A 17862-nucleotide genomic window follows, 5' to 3' on the forward strand; every position below is an offset into this window, starting at 1 on the left:
TGAATAGTTTATTATTGTTAGTTAATATCATTCTTTGCAAGCACAAGAGACATACTTTTATTTGTTTCCATTTTGCAGGTAGAATATGTTCATACAAAATATACAGAAACAGAGATTTTAAAAAGGTCCATTCTCCACCCAAAGAAAAAACATTGTCTTCAGATTTTTTTTCCCTAGGCAAAGACATTTTAAAATTTTTTTTATATAGTGAAAATCACGCTATATCCCCATATAGAATGTAAGCATAAAGTTAAGACTTGGAAGAAAAAAAGGTATTTAGGACATCTGGTTTCAGACCGTGCACCCACTGGTCTCCAGTATACGCAGAATATCTAGAACTGACTGTGCTTTAGGGTCAAATCATTTTTTATTATGATAAATGAGACTTTTGAGAAATAGATTGCACATTTAAAAACCAGACTGAATTAAGGACTTAGAGCCGGAGGGAAGTCAGATTTTGTGTGATATTTAATGTACCATTGGAACGGCTGGGGTTTTAAAGTTCAACAGTAGTGGTGATTTGGGTTATGATTTAGTTTATAAGAAGTCTTTGATTTCTCAGCCTTCCTCCTTTGGAGCTTAATAAAAAAGACGAGGCAAAAGACATACAGGAATTTCTTAAAATGTAATGAAATATAACTTAAGAATAGTATCATGATTGTATTTCTAGATTTCTTTTTTCAAAGAAAATATTCTTACCTAGAAGAAGTTATTTCTTAGGTTGGATTGAGGTGTCTTGTTTAGGGCATGCAAGTTCTACTGAAGATAGGCTGCAGGTGCATAACACTGGGTTAGGAGTGATAAGATTTACGTGGGAGAAAGAACATTTCCTACTTTAAGGAATGAACAATCTCCAGTTGAAGAGATGAAATATATTTACAGAGAACAAATAGTCCAGGAGACATGTAAACTGATGGATCATTCAATCTCACAAGTGGTTGATGAACTGTAGGTAATTAGTGATGAGGGAAGTTGGCAAAGGCCCTCGAGTGTTAATTTGAAGGACAGAAGGAGGGTTTGGATAGGTGGGGGGATAGCATCACCAAGCCTCAGAGGGTTGGAATAAGGTCTTTTTTGTTTGTTTTGGGGACAAAGGAGGAGATCTGGCTGGATTGGAGGGGTCTTGTTTGGAGGGAGACATAATTATAGCAGCTGCCTATTGATTGTGTAATATGTGCTGGGCTTTTGACGTATTATTTTTAGCAATGGGTATTTATTACCTCCGTATCAAAGATGAGACAATTGAGGTCCAGGGGTGTTAAATAGATTGCCAAGGTCACACAGCATTAAGTATCAGATCTGGAATTTGAACTCAGGATCACATGATTTAGGGTGGCCATTTAATTTATCATCTAAACCAGGACTTTTTAAGAGTGAGAGAGAGCACTGATAATGATTAGGCCAGGAGAGAAGGTGTGCACCGGACTGTCTGGGCGAGCCAAGATCCGTATTTGGTCAGTCTGATTCCAAAGCCTGCACTCGCTTTAATTTCAGTGGGAAGGATAGGGTCACATTATGCACAGCTTTAAAGATAATTAGTGGAGGCCATGTAAAAAGGGTTGTAGGTTAGTTAATCTGACAACATTGTCTAGAAAGGAATGGAGTTAAGAGAGATGTGAGTCCAAGGGATCAATTAGGAGGTGACGTCACTAAAAGTGGGTTACGTGGAATGAAGATATGAATTGAAGGATGGAGTGAGAGGGAAGTAAGATTTCCTATATGTTTTTATTAATCTGTTTCTTTATTTTTGTTTTTGTTTTGGTGGGGAGAGGTAATTAGGCTTACTTATTTTTTTATTATTGGAGAAGTTACTGGGTATTGAACCCATGACCTTTTGCATGCTAACTATGCACTCTACCACCTGAGCTATACCCTCCCCTTTCCTATAAATTGTTTATAAAAAATTTTCAAACCTACCCCAAAACTGGAAAGAATAATACAGTGAATCCTCATTAGCCAGTTGCCCAGATGAAAAAATTTATCAGTTTTTCTCATATTTGTTTCATCTGTCCTCTTTTCTTTCTTGTTTCTTTGCTGGGACATTTAAAGCAAATTCAGACATACTATCATTTCACCTTCCACATCAATGTGCCTTTCTAAAGAATACGGGCATTTCTTACTATCCACACTGTCCTTACCGAACTACCAAAATTAATAAGAATTCTATTTTTTTACTATTAATTCTCATCATTAAGTGTGATATCCATTTTCCCAGTTACCTTTTTACTTATTCCTTTGTTCCTTGAGTCAGAATCCCAAAAAGGAAAGAACAAAGCATAAAATGTGTGACTTTCTAAAACTGAGTTCAAAAGTTTTGCCCCTAATAAACAGGAAAATAGGTTAACTGGCTAACTAGTATTAGAAACAGAGTTTGGAAAAGGGAAAATGATTATAGGGAGAAAGATGAGAAGAGATCCAGGAACTTTTGCCTTCCAGATTTTTATCTTGAATCATTTCTAAACTTTAGAAATGTTACAACAATAGTGCAAATGGACACCTGTCTGTCCTTTATAGATTCATCAATTGTTAATATTTTGCCACACTACTTTGTTACTATTTTGCCACACCACAGCATGCATCTTGTAAGACTTAGTCTCTCCTACATAACCACATGCAAGTATGACACTCAGGACATTTAACATTATTGTAACACTTTTATCTAATATATAGTTCATATTTACATTTCTCAGATTTCTCCATAATGTTCTATATAGTTTTTATTCCCTGGATCCAGTATTCAGTCGAGAACCCTGCCTCACCTTAGATTTAGTCTCCTTTAATCTAGAACAGTTCCCTAGCCTTTTTTTCTTAATAGCATACAAGTTTTATGGACGAGCCTAAGCCATTTTCCCCTCAATTTTGAATTTACCTTGATTTCTCATGATTAGATTCAAATGAAATCTGTCGGGGTACTACGTGCATGCTGGATCCACTCAGTGGATCCCATCTGGAAGTTACTGATGTCAGTTTGTCCCATGATTGGTGAAATTAAGTTTGATGATTTGATTAAGGTGGTATCTTCCAGTTTTCCCCATATCCTGTCCTGTTCCCCAGCCCTCGTTGGCTGAGTGCTTTTAGCATCCAGGGATTACCCGTGCCTTCATAAATCATCACTGTGTTGATTGTGAATGGTCATGCTCTATCATTTCTTTTCCATTCATGAGTGGCTTTCTGCTGTGTCAGGAGCATTGTGGTGCCATGTCACAGGAAGGGAGAAAGCCCGCACAGTCTAGTATTTCCCCAGGACTCAGGGGTGACTTTTGAGTGGCCCGAACAGAGCTCAGGGACTTGGGATCTGTGGGGTGCCGTGAATGAATGTATGTAATCGCAGATGCGGGGGAAGGTGCACGTGCTGCCTCAATGGCTGGGGGGCCTTATTTAGCCCCTGCACCCTCCGAGGGGGCCCAGGGGCCCAGGTGTGGGTTCAGCCCTCATAAAGCATTCCTTCCGTCTCCACCCTGGCTGCGGGGCTTCCCATCCCACCGCTAACAAACAGGCAGTGCTGTTGATCCAACAGAAGTTGGTTTGTTTTTGTGTTTAAATTGAAAGGAGGTGGACTTTGGGCATTTCACTGACTTCCTCTTCATTTGGGGTTTTGTTCTCTGACACTTAGGAAGTTTATGTAGGAGAGATTCAGAGCAAATAAGCAGATGTCGTTTTTGTACTGGGGTTTGGGAAGTTGTCTTTGGGGGCCTCCGGGCTCTTGCTAATCCCAGTCTCATTCTGAGTTCCCAGCTCTGCCCTGCCTCGAGGAGTGACTGGAAGACAGTGGTCGAAGTCCAGGCTCACAGACAGGCTCAGGACTTTCACATAATGCAATTCTGTCTCTCTTTTAAAACACAGCTCAAACATCATCTGCTCCACGAGTGTTTCCTTATTCGCCACAACTCCCCCGACTTGACCTGCTGACGGTGAACCTTGTATGACCCCATCTTCCCAAACAGCACACCTACTTTTTATCCACTTGTCTGTGCTCCCAGTAGACTGTGAGCCCCAAGAATTTTATCTTTTCGTCTCTGTATCCTTAACACTCAGTATAGGGTCTAGGACATATTTGTGCCTATTAAGTGTTTTTTTCGAGATGTATTTTTATTGAAATATAGTTGATATACAATATTATATTATTTTCAAGTATACAACATAGTGATTCAAAATTTTTATAGATTACCCTCCATTTAAAGTTATTATGAAATATTGGCAGTATTCCTTGTGCTGGATAATATACCCTGGTAGCTTATTTATTTTATACATAGTAATTTGTACCTCTTAATCTGCTACCCCTGTTTTGCCCCTCTCCCTGCTGGTAATCACTAGTTTGTTCTTTATATCTGTGAGTCTGTTTCTATTATATTCATTTGTTTTATGTTTTTAGATTCCACATATAAGTGATAACATACAGTATTTGCATTTTTCTGTTTGACTTTTTTCACTAAACATAATACCTTCTGGGTCCATCCATGTTGTTGCAAATGGCAAGATTTCAGTCTTTTTTATGACTGAGTAATATTCCATTGTGTATATCTTCTTTATCCATTCATCTTTTGATGGACACTTAGGTTGCTACCATATCTTGGTAATTGTAAATAATACTGCTGTGAACATTGGGGTACATGTTTCTTTTCTGATTAATGTTTTCATTTTCTTTGGATATATACCCAGGAGTGGAATTGCTGGGTCATATAGTTGTTCTATTTTTAGTTTTTTGAGAAACCTCTGTACTGTTTTCCATAGTAGCTGCACCAGTTTACATTCCCACCAACAGTGATGAGGGTTCTCTTTTCTCCACATCCTTGCCAACATCTATTACTTGTGTTCTTTTTGGTGATAGCCATTCTGACAGGTGTGAGTGATACCTCATTAAGGTTTTGATTTGCCTTTCCCTGATGCAATGTTGAGCATCTTTTCTTGTGTCTGTTTGTTATCTACATTTCCTGTTTGGAAAAATATCTATTCAGTTTTTCTGCCCATTTTTAAATTGAGCTGTTTGTGTGTGTGTGTGTGTGTGTGTGTGTGTGTGTGTGTGTGTTATATAAGTTGTTTATATATGTTGGATATTAACCCCCTACAGTCTTATCATCTGCAAATATTTTCTCCCATTCAGTAGGTTGTCTTTTGTTTTGTCGATGATTTCTTTTGCTGTGCAAAAGCCTTTGAGTTTAATTAGATCCCATTTGTTTATTTCTGCTTTTATTTATTTTGCTTTAGGAGACAGATCCAAAAAAATATTGCTATGAGATATTGCTGCAGTTTATGTCAGAGTGTTCTGCCTATGTTTTCCTCTAAGAGTTTTATGATTTCTGGTCTTACATTTAGGTCTTTAATCCATTTTGAGTATATCTTTTTGTGTGGTGTGGGAAAATGTTCTAATTTCACTCTTTTACATGCCGCTGTCCAGTTTTCCCAGCACCACTTACTGAAGGGACTGTCTTTTCTTCATTGCATATTCTTGCCTCCTTTGTCGGAGGTTAATTGACCGCAAGTGCATGAGTTTATTTCTGTACTTTCTATCCCATTCCATTGATCTATGTGTCTATTTTTGGGCCAATACCATACTATTTTGATTACTGTAACTTTGTAATATAGTCTGAAGTCAGGGACTGTGATACCTCGAGCTCTGTTCTTCTTTCTCAATATTGCTTTGGCTCATGAGGGTCTTTTGTGTTTCCATACATATTTGAGAATTATTTGTTCTAGTTCCATGAAGAATGCACTTGGTATTTTGATAGGGATTGCACTGAATGTATAGATTGCCCTGGGTGGTATGGCCATTTTAATTCTTCCAGTCCATGAACACACTGTATCTCTTCATCTACACTCCTATTTTGAGGAGTGTAGTCTGACCATGTCATTATACCGATGAGAAAACTTCAGCCTGGGAGAGCGAGGAACTTAACAAAATATCATGGAGCAAAGTCTCTCATCTCCCAGTCTTGTCCCCTTGCCTGCCATTAATAGATGTTTTGTCAATATCTATCTTGGATTAAAAAGCCCAAAGATCTGTCTTTTCATAAACCACCATTACAGCTACCACCATCACCACCACTATTTGGGGACATTTATTTTGTGTCAGATACTCTTCTAAGTGCTTTTCTACTTACAATACTTAGAATAATCTTGCAAGGTAGGCAGTATTAACTCATTTTACATATGAAGAAGTGGGAGCCTAGGGAATTCAAGGCAAGGGCCCGAGTCACTTCACATCCCACAGGCTGCAAGGCTGGACCTGGGATCTGGATCCACACAGGGCTGTGTACTGGAAAGAGCATGGGCTTCAGCATGAAAACACTCCTGAGTCTGAATTCCTGACTCACCGTTTATCACCTGAGGGATCATGTGCAATGTATTCAACCTTCCTCGGCCCCAGTGTCCTCATCTGGGAATGGGAGCGATACGGGGACTGCTGGCAGGATTCTGTGTGGTGGCCATCTCGTGTCATTCTGATGAGCTCATGAGTGGCAGTTGCTTTCTCTCCATTTTACAGATGAAGATCTCGAGGCCCAGAGGGTTTCTGTAACTTGGCCCATATTCAGACCGGTCACATTGCTTCTGAGTGCTGGAGGCAGAACTTGAAACCACTTCTGACTGGTTCTAAATCATGTGCTCTCTCTGCTTTGCCACATTGCCTAGAGCGCTTGGCTCTGGTTAATAGTCCCTTATCTTCCCCTCCCTTTCCTCTAAAAGACTGAGAAAGTTAGAAAGTGGGAGTAGGGTAGTAAAAGCCACAGATTGGAGATTTGGACAGAACAGGATAGGTTATTATGATTCTTAGAGAATTGCCACTGGATTGATTTATGGTTAAAAAAATGAGGATTAATTTAAGGAGAGTTGAACCCTCTTATTCAACATGATTATGATTGATAGTCGATTCGTTAAAGTCGGCAAATTTGGGGAATCCTAAAAATTATACGTACTTTTTTTTTTGTTTTTAACATTTTTTGAAGTTGAAGTATAGTTGATTTACAATGTTGTATTCATTTCTGGAGTAAAGTATAGTGATTCAATTATACATAACGTATTCATTTTCATTACAGGTTACTACAAACCATTGAATATAGTTCCCTGAGCCATACAGAAGGACCATGTTGTTTATCTGTTCTGTACACAGCAGTTTGTATCTGCCAATCCCGAACTCCCAATTTATCCTTCCTTCCCTCCTTCCCCGTCCGGGTAACCACAAGTTTTGTACGTACTTTTCTTAAGCATGTTATTTTACCTTGAAGTATAAATGTAAATTCCCTCAACAGTCTTTTTTTTTTTAATTCATCTCTGAAAGGTTTCTAACATCTGGATCCTCTCTGGGTTTGATTCTTCCTTGGAGAATCTTTTTCATGTGTCTTGTGATTTTTTCCTGAATGCTGGGCATCCTGAGGAGAACTGTAGGAGCTGGGCTGAACCGTGGTTATTCCCAGATACGGACATGCCTTCTCTGCTTTCCGGAGGCGGAGCCCTCCTGGTCGAGCAGTTTGCTGTTGGAGCGTCTTCGCGGGCTTGCAACTCCCCCAGCCGTGGAGTGTGGTTGCCATGTGTGCAGCGAGGGGCCTGGCGTGTGGAGGGTTTTCTTCCGTGTGCCCGCTCCTCCCTCAGCCCCTAGCGGTCCCTGCTCACCTGTGCCACCGAGGGCCCCTCTCGTGCTCCTGCTCCTCCGCCCAGTGGCAGGCTCATGGGGGGAGGCAGTGAGGGATGGTCTCCGGCTACCCTGGTCCAGCCTCAGGCTTAGGCTGGCCCTGTGCGCTGAGCTCGGGGAGTGGGAGGGGCTTTTATCGGTGTTCCTCTCCCCCTCCCCATGGCAGCCAAACTCTTACTGGGAATTTGCCTTCGGTGCTGGAAAGGAGCGAGCTTTCTGCCCAAGAGTGCTTTCCTCCCTAGGAACAAAGGGCTTTTGCTCCCGCCCTGTCCCCCAGCAGCAGTGGGCCTTTACCTGTGTCCCACAGGCAGGAGGGTTTCAACCTGTTCCCCACGGGCGGATGAGTTTTGCTGACATCCCCCACCCTGGAAGCAGTGGAGTTTTGCCTTGGCCACAGGGCACAGAGGGTTCGCTGCCCTTCCTCAAGTGGCTTTAATGCTTTTTCTCTGAGAGAAATGTCCAGGGAAGTCTGTGGTCTTTGTGTGTGTCCCCAGTGGCAACCCATCACCTGCCCACCTGCCACCATGGGGACTTTCTCCAGGCACCTCCCCCGCCCCAGTGGAAGCTTGCAAGCAAATGCAGACTCCTCCACATTTCTGGGTCCTCCAGGTATTCCTCGGGGACACGCTAGCCCATACGTGCCCTTTAATAGGTTGGGAACATTTTCTGTGGTTCCTTTTCGCCTGACCAGCAAAGGGGAAACAGCTTGTGGGTCCCTTGTCTCTCCTTCAGTAGTGTGGTGCTCTTTGAATCGATTGCTTTGAAGCCTCAGTTCTCTGGTGTGCCCAAGAAAAGTGAAACACACACACACACACACACATATCTGGCTAGTTCTCCATGCTGGTGAGAAAGACCTGTTTGCAAATTCCTACATCCTCATTCCCCACCAAACATTCTGAAGGTCCATCGACTATGGGGCTCTGGATAGGAATTTCCCCAGCATAACTTTGATGATGTCCAGTTTGGGTTTCATTCATGTAACAAGAATGTGTGGTGTAAACTAAGCACTGATTTTTTTTTTTTTCCCTAGATTTTTATTGGTTTTTCTATCTGGGCTTTTAAAGTTGCCTCCCCTACACTGAATTCAACAGCTCTTGTTCTTTTTAAAATGACTCCTCTTTACTGAGTTTTAAAAAGCATACCACTGAGAATTTGTATCAATCACTTTTGCTTTTGGAAGTCATGTTTTATCCGCTTACATAATATTTAATTCAGTTATGAAATTGCATCCACAAGTACAATGAGCAGACAGTGGTTTGGGGACACACACGAAAGACTCTGGGAGACTGTTCAGCTCAGCTAGTGCAAGAAGAAGGGGTGGAGACAAAGCCCAAAAAAAGCTGCTTCTGGTGATTATTCACAAAACACTGGAAGAGTGTACCTTGTCTGGACCACACACTTGTTGGGACAAAACTGGGCTTATCCAGATCTTGAATATTTGGTTATTCCTTTCCCAGTCATTATTGGGCAGCATCTAAATTTTGCAGATTTCAGCCTTATTTCTTTTCCCTTTTTTTTAAAATAACAAATACTACATGCTGAAATACTATAAAAATAGCTCCAGGTCACATCTCCTATACTAGATACTGTAAAATCTGATTCACATGTATGGGAACTGAAATTTTTAACTTGATAGTGTTACAAACTCAATTTTTTAGTGATTTTTTTGGAAGGGGAGGGTTTGGAAAAAGTAGAAGGGTATGTCAATAAAAGTACTTTGTTTAAAAACTTTTTAATATTCTCTTAAAAATTCAAGTGTATTCCAAGTATACAGAGGAAAAAAAAGTCCCCCTCCACTCACGTCCTGGTCCCACCTTCTGTCCCCGGTTGTGGGGAGGCCGTGCTCAACAGCTGAACCTTCCTCTGTCACGTGGTAGAAAAAAACAGGGTGTAGTGGATTCACATTCTCACAGGAGTGTGTGTGCGATCACCTGGACCTCGGTGCCAACCGAAGGATGTAAGTCAAACTATTCCTTTTAAACATCCTCAAGCCAACGTTCCTCAAACAATCCAAAGATGATAGTGGAGCTACGCTTTCCAGGAATGTCTTAGGGGAGGAGATGAGCCAGACACCCTGGGACTCCACAAGCCCCTCCACCCTACTCCCCCGATTTACCAGTGGTGGCGACACAGATGGCAGACCCGTCTCAGTCCCAGCGGCCCCCTCCCAGCCCCCGCCCATCATTAGGGAGCCCCTGGGCCCTGAGCCCTTATCCAACTTGCATCTTTGTCCGAGCTCCAGGAGACCCCAGAGGTCTCCCTTCTCCTGTGCAACCTGAGAGCCTGCTTCCTCTAAAGGAATTTGCAGTGATTGAAGGGCAGGCCTGCCCGTCGCAGGCTTGGCTGCTCGTTGCCTGACGATGAAATAGGATCCCCAGGCACAGACTGGTGTAAACATCTGGTCGGGGAAAGCTACAGGGGCCAGCCTGGTACCAGATGTTTTCCCAAGAATCGCTTCCTGTGCGCCGTTTTTCCGAGCTCTTTTCTTGAAGAGCAAGTCATTAATTCTAGTACAAGCCGAAGTGTGCCAGTCCTGCCGGGTAGCCGCCCCAGTCAATTCAAGGACAACGGTGCAGTCCCGTGCTGACAGCTGAAATGAAGGGAAAACCGCACCAAGGGTGTTTGAACTGTGCTTTAAATCCAGGAAAGGGGGCTCACCCTCCAGAATACTGGATGATATAGTTGGAGGCAGGGGGAATATGTTTGGAGTTCTAATAAACCCAGCTTGGCTTCCAAATGTCTGAAGCATCAATCCTTTTATTAAAAACCAAACCAAAGAGTTTAGTCACGTTGATGGAGGAGTTGAGCGGCAGAAGGTAGCTCTCCGTGAAACGGAAAGGTTCAGGACCTGCCGCCTGAAGTGGTTGCTAAAATGCATTATCACCCAGGTCCTGAAGTCAGACAGACTCAGCGCTGCCACTCCAGAAGGAGATATGGTGGCAACACAGATGGCAGACCCGTCTCGGTCCAAGACCTGAGGCAGTTGCATCGTCTGGGTCCCCAAATCCTCACCCACACCAGCCACAGGAAAATGTGAGCCGAGAAGTGGGTCAGTCACGTTCATCCAAGCCTCAAAGGACAGTGGACACACTTGACCAAACCAGGCTGCTGGGAGATAGGCTCTCTTAAGTACATTCTTCAGAAAAGCAACACTGACCTTGCAAGTGATAAACTCATTTAGTTCTGTCATTTTTGATGGAAATATTTTCAAAAAGCATTTATCTGTCTGCGCACACCAAACGTAAGTCAATTTTGGAGGTGGTTAAGGGCCATCATTTCAAGGTTGGCGGTCCCCTGCCTTTGCGCTCGCTCGGCCCCAGTGGCTTGGCTGGAGGCTCCGCTGGTCGGGAGTTGCACTGACGATGGTGAGTCTTCCTGCTGGGTAACAGGGCGGCTCAGACAGCCTCTGCTGCAGCACCCCTCCGGGGCGTAATTATTCTATGGAGAACACAGCTGACTTGTGCCAAGTCGTGATTTGTCTTCTGTGTCTACAGTGGTACCCAGGGACTTAATGAGATGCTAGTCTAGGTGTTGCTGTGAAAGTATTTTGTAGATGTGGTTCACACCTACAGTAAGTTGACTGTCAGTGAGGGCGGCTACCCTCGATAATGTGGGTGGCCCTCATCTAATCGGCTGAAAGGTCTTCAGAGCAAAACTCGATTTCCACAGAAGAAATTCAGCCTTGGGACCGTAGCATCACTTCCTGCCTGAGTTTCCAGCCTGCCTGAGACCTCAGACTTAGTACCCATAGTTCTTTTAAATCAGTCTCTCTCTCTCTCCCTGTTTCCCTCTCTCTCTCTTTCTCCTGCTGCCTCTGTCTCTTCCTCTATTTCTATCTCATCTCTTACACAGTTCTGTTTCTTCGGAGAACCTGATGTCTTAACATAGGCAGTTATTACCAGCGTTTGGGGATGAGGGTGGGGAGCAGTGTGTAGTTGGATAAGAGTTTAGTTTAGCCCTTTCCCATTCCAGTCACTGAAGAATCAAATAAGCAAGATCTTCTCATTTTTCTTGAGGCAGAGTTTGTGATTGCCGAGTTCTTACTCTGAAGTACCTATCTCTGTGTAGGTGGTGCCATCCTGTGAGCCCATCTGTGAGTCATCACCATCTACCCTAAGCGTGTGGTTTAGAGATGCGGTGGTGGGCACAGGTCTACCTCTAAATAAGCTGGGAGCTTGCTTTTACCTTGGGTGCTATCTTAACTCACATCCGTTCTAACCAGAGGACTCACACCCAAAAAAGCACCTCAGCTTTTCGTCAAATGCTGGTCAAATATATGTGTGTATTTATTTGCTTTAAGTTAAAACAAAATGTCTGAGGCACGAGTCCCTTTTTATTTTTCCACCAACGTATCAGCTGTCAGAGCTGATCACGTCTGCTACGCCGATGTAAGGTAGATTCGGACATTTTCTATGCGGTGAGTTGGCTCCTTAAACGTTTTTCTTGATAAAAAGTAAACTGAGTCAAATTAGTCAAATAACCAGAGGTTTCCTAATTTATTTGAATTAATGAGATTTTCCTGCCAAGAGAAGAAACCAGTCTCATTCTAGAAATTGGAATCAGGATGTTCTAAATCATATAAACAAACCCTAGAAAACCTAGATGGATGAGAGAAGACAAGGTTCAACTAACAGCAGTGGGGTACCTATGTCTGGAATCCAAGACCCTTTCCCCATGGGGCTCTAGGGAGAGGGCTGGGGGCCACATTCAAATCATGTAAATGTTAACATTTTCACCAACTACCTTTGCATCTTGGTTGAAATCTGCATCCTCCTCCAGAAAGAACAGTCTAGACCTAGAAGCTGGTGCTCACGACCAGTTTTACCAGCCACCCTGTGCACCTAACTCTTGGAGAGGGTACCGCCATCTTACAACCACTTAGTCTTAACCCTTTGTCTGATGCCTGTTTCCCAGGATAAAACTGTTACCTGAGAGCATTTTACGTACATATGTTAGCAGCAGAGACGTGCTTGAATCTGTGGCTTGAACTGATTGGGAACACACGCTTTGTAGATTAGGAGAATTCAGGGGAGTAGTGAAGCTTTTGAAAGGCTTGTGGACCTGTGGATGACAGCTCAGGTTGTGCAGACCCGTGGATAAGAAGCAGGCAGGAAGAGCTCTTTCTTTTTAGTATTTTGTATCTTTTTTTAATTGGCTATAGTTGATTTACAGTATTATATTAGTTTCATGTGTACAGCATAGTGATTCAATACTTTTATAGCTTACTCTCCATTTAAAGTTATTAAAATAATGGCTGTACTTCCCTGTGCTGTACAGTATATCATTGTTGCTTTTTTATTTTATACATAATAATTTGTACCTCTTAATCCCCTACCTCTATCTTGCTCCTCCCCACTTCCCTTTCCCCACTAGTAATCAGTAGTTTGTTTTCTATATCTGTGAGTCTGTTTCTATTTTGCCACATATATTTCTTTTATTTTTTAGATTCCACATAAAAGTGATAACTTAGAGTATTTGTCTTTCTCTGTCTGATTTATTTCACTAAACATAATATGTTCTAGGTCCATCCACATTCTCGCAAATGGCAGAAATTCATTTTTTTATGGCTGAGTAAAATTCCTTTATATAGATTGCATATGTATATAAGTATAAATATATATAAATACATATAAATATATATATATATTTGTGGTGTGTATATATATATACACCACATAGGAAGAGGGTTTATTTGAGGTATACTGCAGTGCATTTTGTAGTGATTTTTCTGGGTTCAAATACCATTTCATGCATTCTTTTGTGAATACAGAAATCCCGATCTTTGAATGAAGATGTCTTTTAAATCCTGGTTTACCTTAGTGCTAACTCTCAGCCTCCTGTATTATGTGTATGTTACACCTGCTCCTGAGAAAAATGGGTTAGTTTTTATTTGGCCAAACCTGGCAGATGAGGCTGTTGTTAGAGGATGCTTGCAGTGGGAAAATGTTGGGGGTCTTAATTGGTTGGCTAAGGCTTTTTTAGTTAGGGCAAGTGACACCGTCTGCTATAACAAACAAGCCCAAATTTCAGTGAAAAATGCTCCTCTCTCACAGCTCCATTCAGTGGAGAAGTGATGGAGTTGGGGGGTGGTCAGGGCATTCGACTTAATGGTTCCGTCATCCTGTTGGGCTTTGTGTTTCTCTACTGGCTCCTCCGGTGGGTGATGCGTAGATGGATAAAGAGGGTACGTGAGGTTTTAGAGGAGGTTTTAGAGGCCAGGTGTGGAAGTGGTGGGATATGTGTCTGCCCACATTCCAGTGGCCAGAACTCAAGGCTCAGGGCCCCACCTAACTTCAGGAGGGCTGACCGAGGAGAGTGAGGTGACACATGGTTCTGCTGGGTGCTCATTCGGGCCACAAGCTGAAGGACAGGAGAGGGCAGAGCAGTGAAGGTGGTGGGGTACAAGGGTGATGGTGAAGGATGCCAACCTTTACACGTTAGTGTCTTACAAACCAACCATGCCCTAAATGCTTTTCTCAGGGCGAAATGCCTCTTGCTCTTCCGCACCCCACATCATGCTAGCACATCCAAGACGTTACCATTTTTCAGACTGTCTAGGATGGTGTTTTATCTGGACTTGTCAGGAATTCCACTTGGTCTGCCTGCCTGAATCCCATCCCCACAGGAATTTGTCCTGATGGGGACAGTTGTCAAATTGATTTTTAAGAGCCTTTGGAAAGTCTTTTGTGCCTGGAAAGAAACACTTAGAGTTGTGTTTTAAGTCATATTTAATTTACTAAAGTTATACATTTACAACCCTAGTGTTTGTAGGACTTTAAATTGAACTTGAATATCATTTTTATTTACTTATAAAACTCATAGCTTTAGCAAAAACGTGAATAATCTCTTTCACTTTGACCAGTGTTGATTTAATGCACAAATTAACAGATTAAGTCGCTCTTAGTACAGAGACCCCCATACCATGTGAGTTTAAGATGGTGCCACTGGGGGTCAATGAGGGACACTGTGGGTGTCTCCAAGCGGGGCACGTAACACTATTTATGCTCTTAGTTAATCACATTTCCAAGTAAACACTTTAATTCCCCGAGAGGGCTGACTCTGCTCCAGGGGTGTGTGTGTGTGTGTGTGTGTGTGTGTGTGTGTGTGTGTGTGTGTGTGTGTGTGTGTATGTGTGTAATTTTTATTAATAAGAATTCTGAGTACAACAGCAAATTTAACCTGACATTTAGGAAAAAAATGATTCATCCTCTAAGGTTTGTTCATAAAGAAAAACCTATTCTGTGCATTTTATTCTCCAGTTTTAATGCTTACACCACAATGCTTCTAAGTCTATAACTTAATTTTAGGCTTAATGTTAATAATCCTACATTATTGCATCTGGTCAAAGAGACTAGAAACCATCAGGTAGAAATTAAAATAACCTGAATATAAATCTTGACTAAAAAGCTTTAAAAAAAAAAGCATTTTAAAACAATACAGCTTAAAATTAGAATACTTTTGGCAGATAAATTTAGCAGCTATGAACAAAATTAACATTTCATAATATTTTATCAAGAACTACATTACAGTAATATTGTTTTACATATAGGAGAATGATTTGCCTATTTATATCAAATATAAAAATCTCTTTATCAAAAAAAATTTTTAATCTAGTTTAGCACTTTGGGGAGATTTTGTTCCCAAAAAATGGCAGGAACAGAATTTAGAAGATGAAAGGTGGGGTATATTTTTTAAATCAGAGACCTAACCGATAAGTCTTGTCAAATAGATCCTATGAGCAAAATCTTTCCAAGAGCCCTTCAGTTTGTCACAAATCTGATACATCAACTGCCAAGACAGATGCAAAGGACTGGGCTGCAGCAGAATGAATGTGACACTTGTGAACCACTGAGAGTGGGGGGCAAAACGGGACCCCGGTCCTTCCACAGGCTTTCTGAGATGGACTGTAATCGATTCTAAGTTCTCCCCTGCGATGAACCTATTAAAACTGCGATAGAATCTCCCGGAGTGAGGTCCCGTGGGTTCCCAGATGACGTGTAAGCAGCAGCAGGTTAATGCCAGGGCTTTTCAAGGAAAGATGCTTGGGTTGTGTTCTACAGGCATCCCTGATGTTCACTCACCCTAATTAAGAGCCGCTTAGTCAGAGATACACAGGGAAGCCAAGGGAAGAATGGATGTTGTGGCGCTGAGCATGAGGGCTGCTCATTGTGTGTTCCTGTGACTGGGCACGCTGGGAAGGAGAGGGGGATAAGGAAACAGAGGCCCTGGGGCTTTGGGGAAATGGAATTGCTCCAGGGTGAGCGAGTGGCATTGGAGCACTTGAACTGTAGCTGGTCTGATCTGAGATGTGCTGAAGGGCATCTACACGGGCTCCTGAACACTTAGTAGCAAAGTAGGACTGTAAAATAGCTTGGTAATATTTATATTGATTGCATATTGAAATAATACTATTTTGCATATATTTGGAGTTAAGTAAAACATGTTAAAATTAATTTTAAATTAACTAATCACCTTTTTAAATGTGGCTACTAGGAAATTTGAAACTACTTATACGACTTGCAGTATATTTCTGTAAAACAGTGTTGTTCTGGACTGCAGGAAGGGAGACCATCTCTGCTCCACAGTCTTGGGGTGGGTTTTTGGCCAGCATGGCCAGGATCAGCCTTGGCAGGATGTCAGGGGCAGCTGGCAGCCAACAGACAGGGATCAGCCACCAATGAGTGTTGTCACTAGGTGTAGCTAGGACCGTGCCTCGGATACTCAGGACCACGAGAACCCCAGAAGGACTCGGGAGGGGCCGGGGGTCCTCAAGCAAACTGATGGGAGCATCTGTTTGACGTGGAGAAATGTCACCGTTTCACAGAGGTTGCCGGTGGTGCGTGATCCATGTTCTCCCTTATTGGCTCACCTCCAGAGAGCTGTATAGAACAACACCTGTTACGTGTGTGCAACTGACAAAAGCAAAGAGACTGGTTCACCGTGGGAGGACACTCGTGGGGCTGGGCAGCCTCAGGCTCCTTCCTGCCCCTGGTTTGTCCCCAAGGAGCCTTCGAGAAACTCTAGGGCTCCCAGGGTACCTACCAGCTTGAAAATCCCTATTCCTGCAGCATGTCCTTTACAGATGTGTTCCACGTATTTGCTCTGTGCAGGTGGGAAGCTGTTTTCCAGAAGGCCCATAAGAAAGCTTGCTTTGTTTACTGGCCAGTAAATCTGAACGTCTCTGCTTTATAAAAGGGTTCACCGTGGGCTTTCCTCCCCCCTCCCACAGTAGTACACTTTGGAAGTGATCATACAGGATACTGTCATAGCATCCCAGAACCTCATTCCTGGGGCCGGAGACAGTGTGCAGTGTGCGAGGGGCCCGCAGCAGGGGAACAAAGACCTGTGCCTGGGTCTGGCCTCAAATCCACAAATTACCGCTTTTAGACAAGTCACTCTCCCTATTGGGCATCACTGTGCCATGGCATTACTAGATGGGTGAATCAGGATACGAGGTAGCTCCTGACCTACTGAGAATTTTAAAACTCTCCAAATAAACATGCATAGAAAAATCCAATTTTGCTTAGCATCACAGGGTTTTCAGTGCACTGCTTGGAGATGGGAAGGGAGAGACAGCTCATGTTAAGAACTCTTGGGTTAAGTTATTGTAAGATTCCTTTCCTTTCTAAAATATCATGTAAATGTGGAATTATTAAAGAATAAATTAAGCTTGTGGTTCCAAATTATTAAGAATTAGTAATTTCAATGTAACATTTTATCAGTGAGTATTAATGAGGAGTTACGTGGTTTGCTGGTTCATATTGAGGTGTGTTGTGAGAAACTGAAAACCTAAAAATGGCAGCCCTCCAGTTCTGCCACTGGCAAAATAGTAGGTCAAAAATATTTGTCCTCCATTCTTTGCTTCTAGCTAGAACCTCATTAGCTTAATTATTCACCTACATTAAGAAATAGGAATAAAGTTATAAGAATATTATATGAAGGTGCAATCATTTGTGAACATACATAGGCCTTTATTTTCTAAATATGCATTTTATATTTTTATCGAAAAAGTGATTTTGTTTTGTGGCTTTTCTTCCCAGATATTATAAGAAAAATTCTACAGAAGAAATTTGACCTCTCAAAGGACTATGATAAGGTAATTTTTATTGATGTATTTGTTATAAAAAATAAGTATGAGCAAAATTTTGACTCACTTGAAAGTAAATCTTTAAACAACCTGTTATTTAAGAATTTAGTAACCTTTCTGGCTGAGTTTTATGGACTGTTGAAACGCCTTA

The 17862-nt window shown here is 42.1% G+C and overlaps 1 protein-coding gene across 6 annotated transcripts in view; it reads left to right on the plus strand.

Moving 5' to 3' along the window:
- Positions 1 to 17862, plus strand: part of PROM1 (prominin 1) — a 100404-nt gene that overhangs the window by 20328 nt on the left and 62214 nt on the right. For all 6 annotated transcript variants that reach the window (XM_072945993.1, XM_072945999.1, XM_072946007.1 and 3 more), the window contains one exon: positions 17665 to 17720. In XM_072945993.1, coding sequence (XP_072802094.1) covers positions 17665 to 17720 — 56 coding nt within the window. The remainder of the gene's footprint in view (positions 1 to 17664; positions 17721 to 17862) is intronic.

This window comes from Vicugna pacos, chromosome 2 (genome assembly GCF_048564905.1).
Source record: "Vicugna pacos chromosome 2, VicPac4, whole genome shotgun sequence".
Lineage (NCBI taxonomy): Eukaryota > Metazoa > Chordata > Mammalia > Artiodactyla > Camelidae > Vicugna > Vicugna pacos.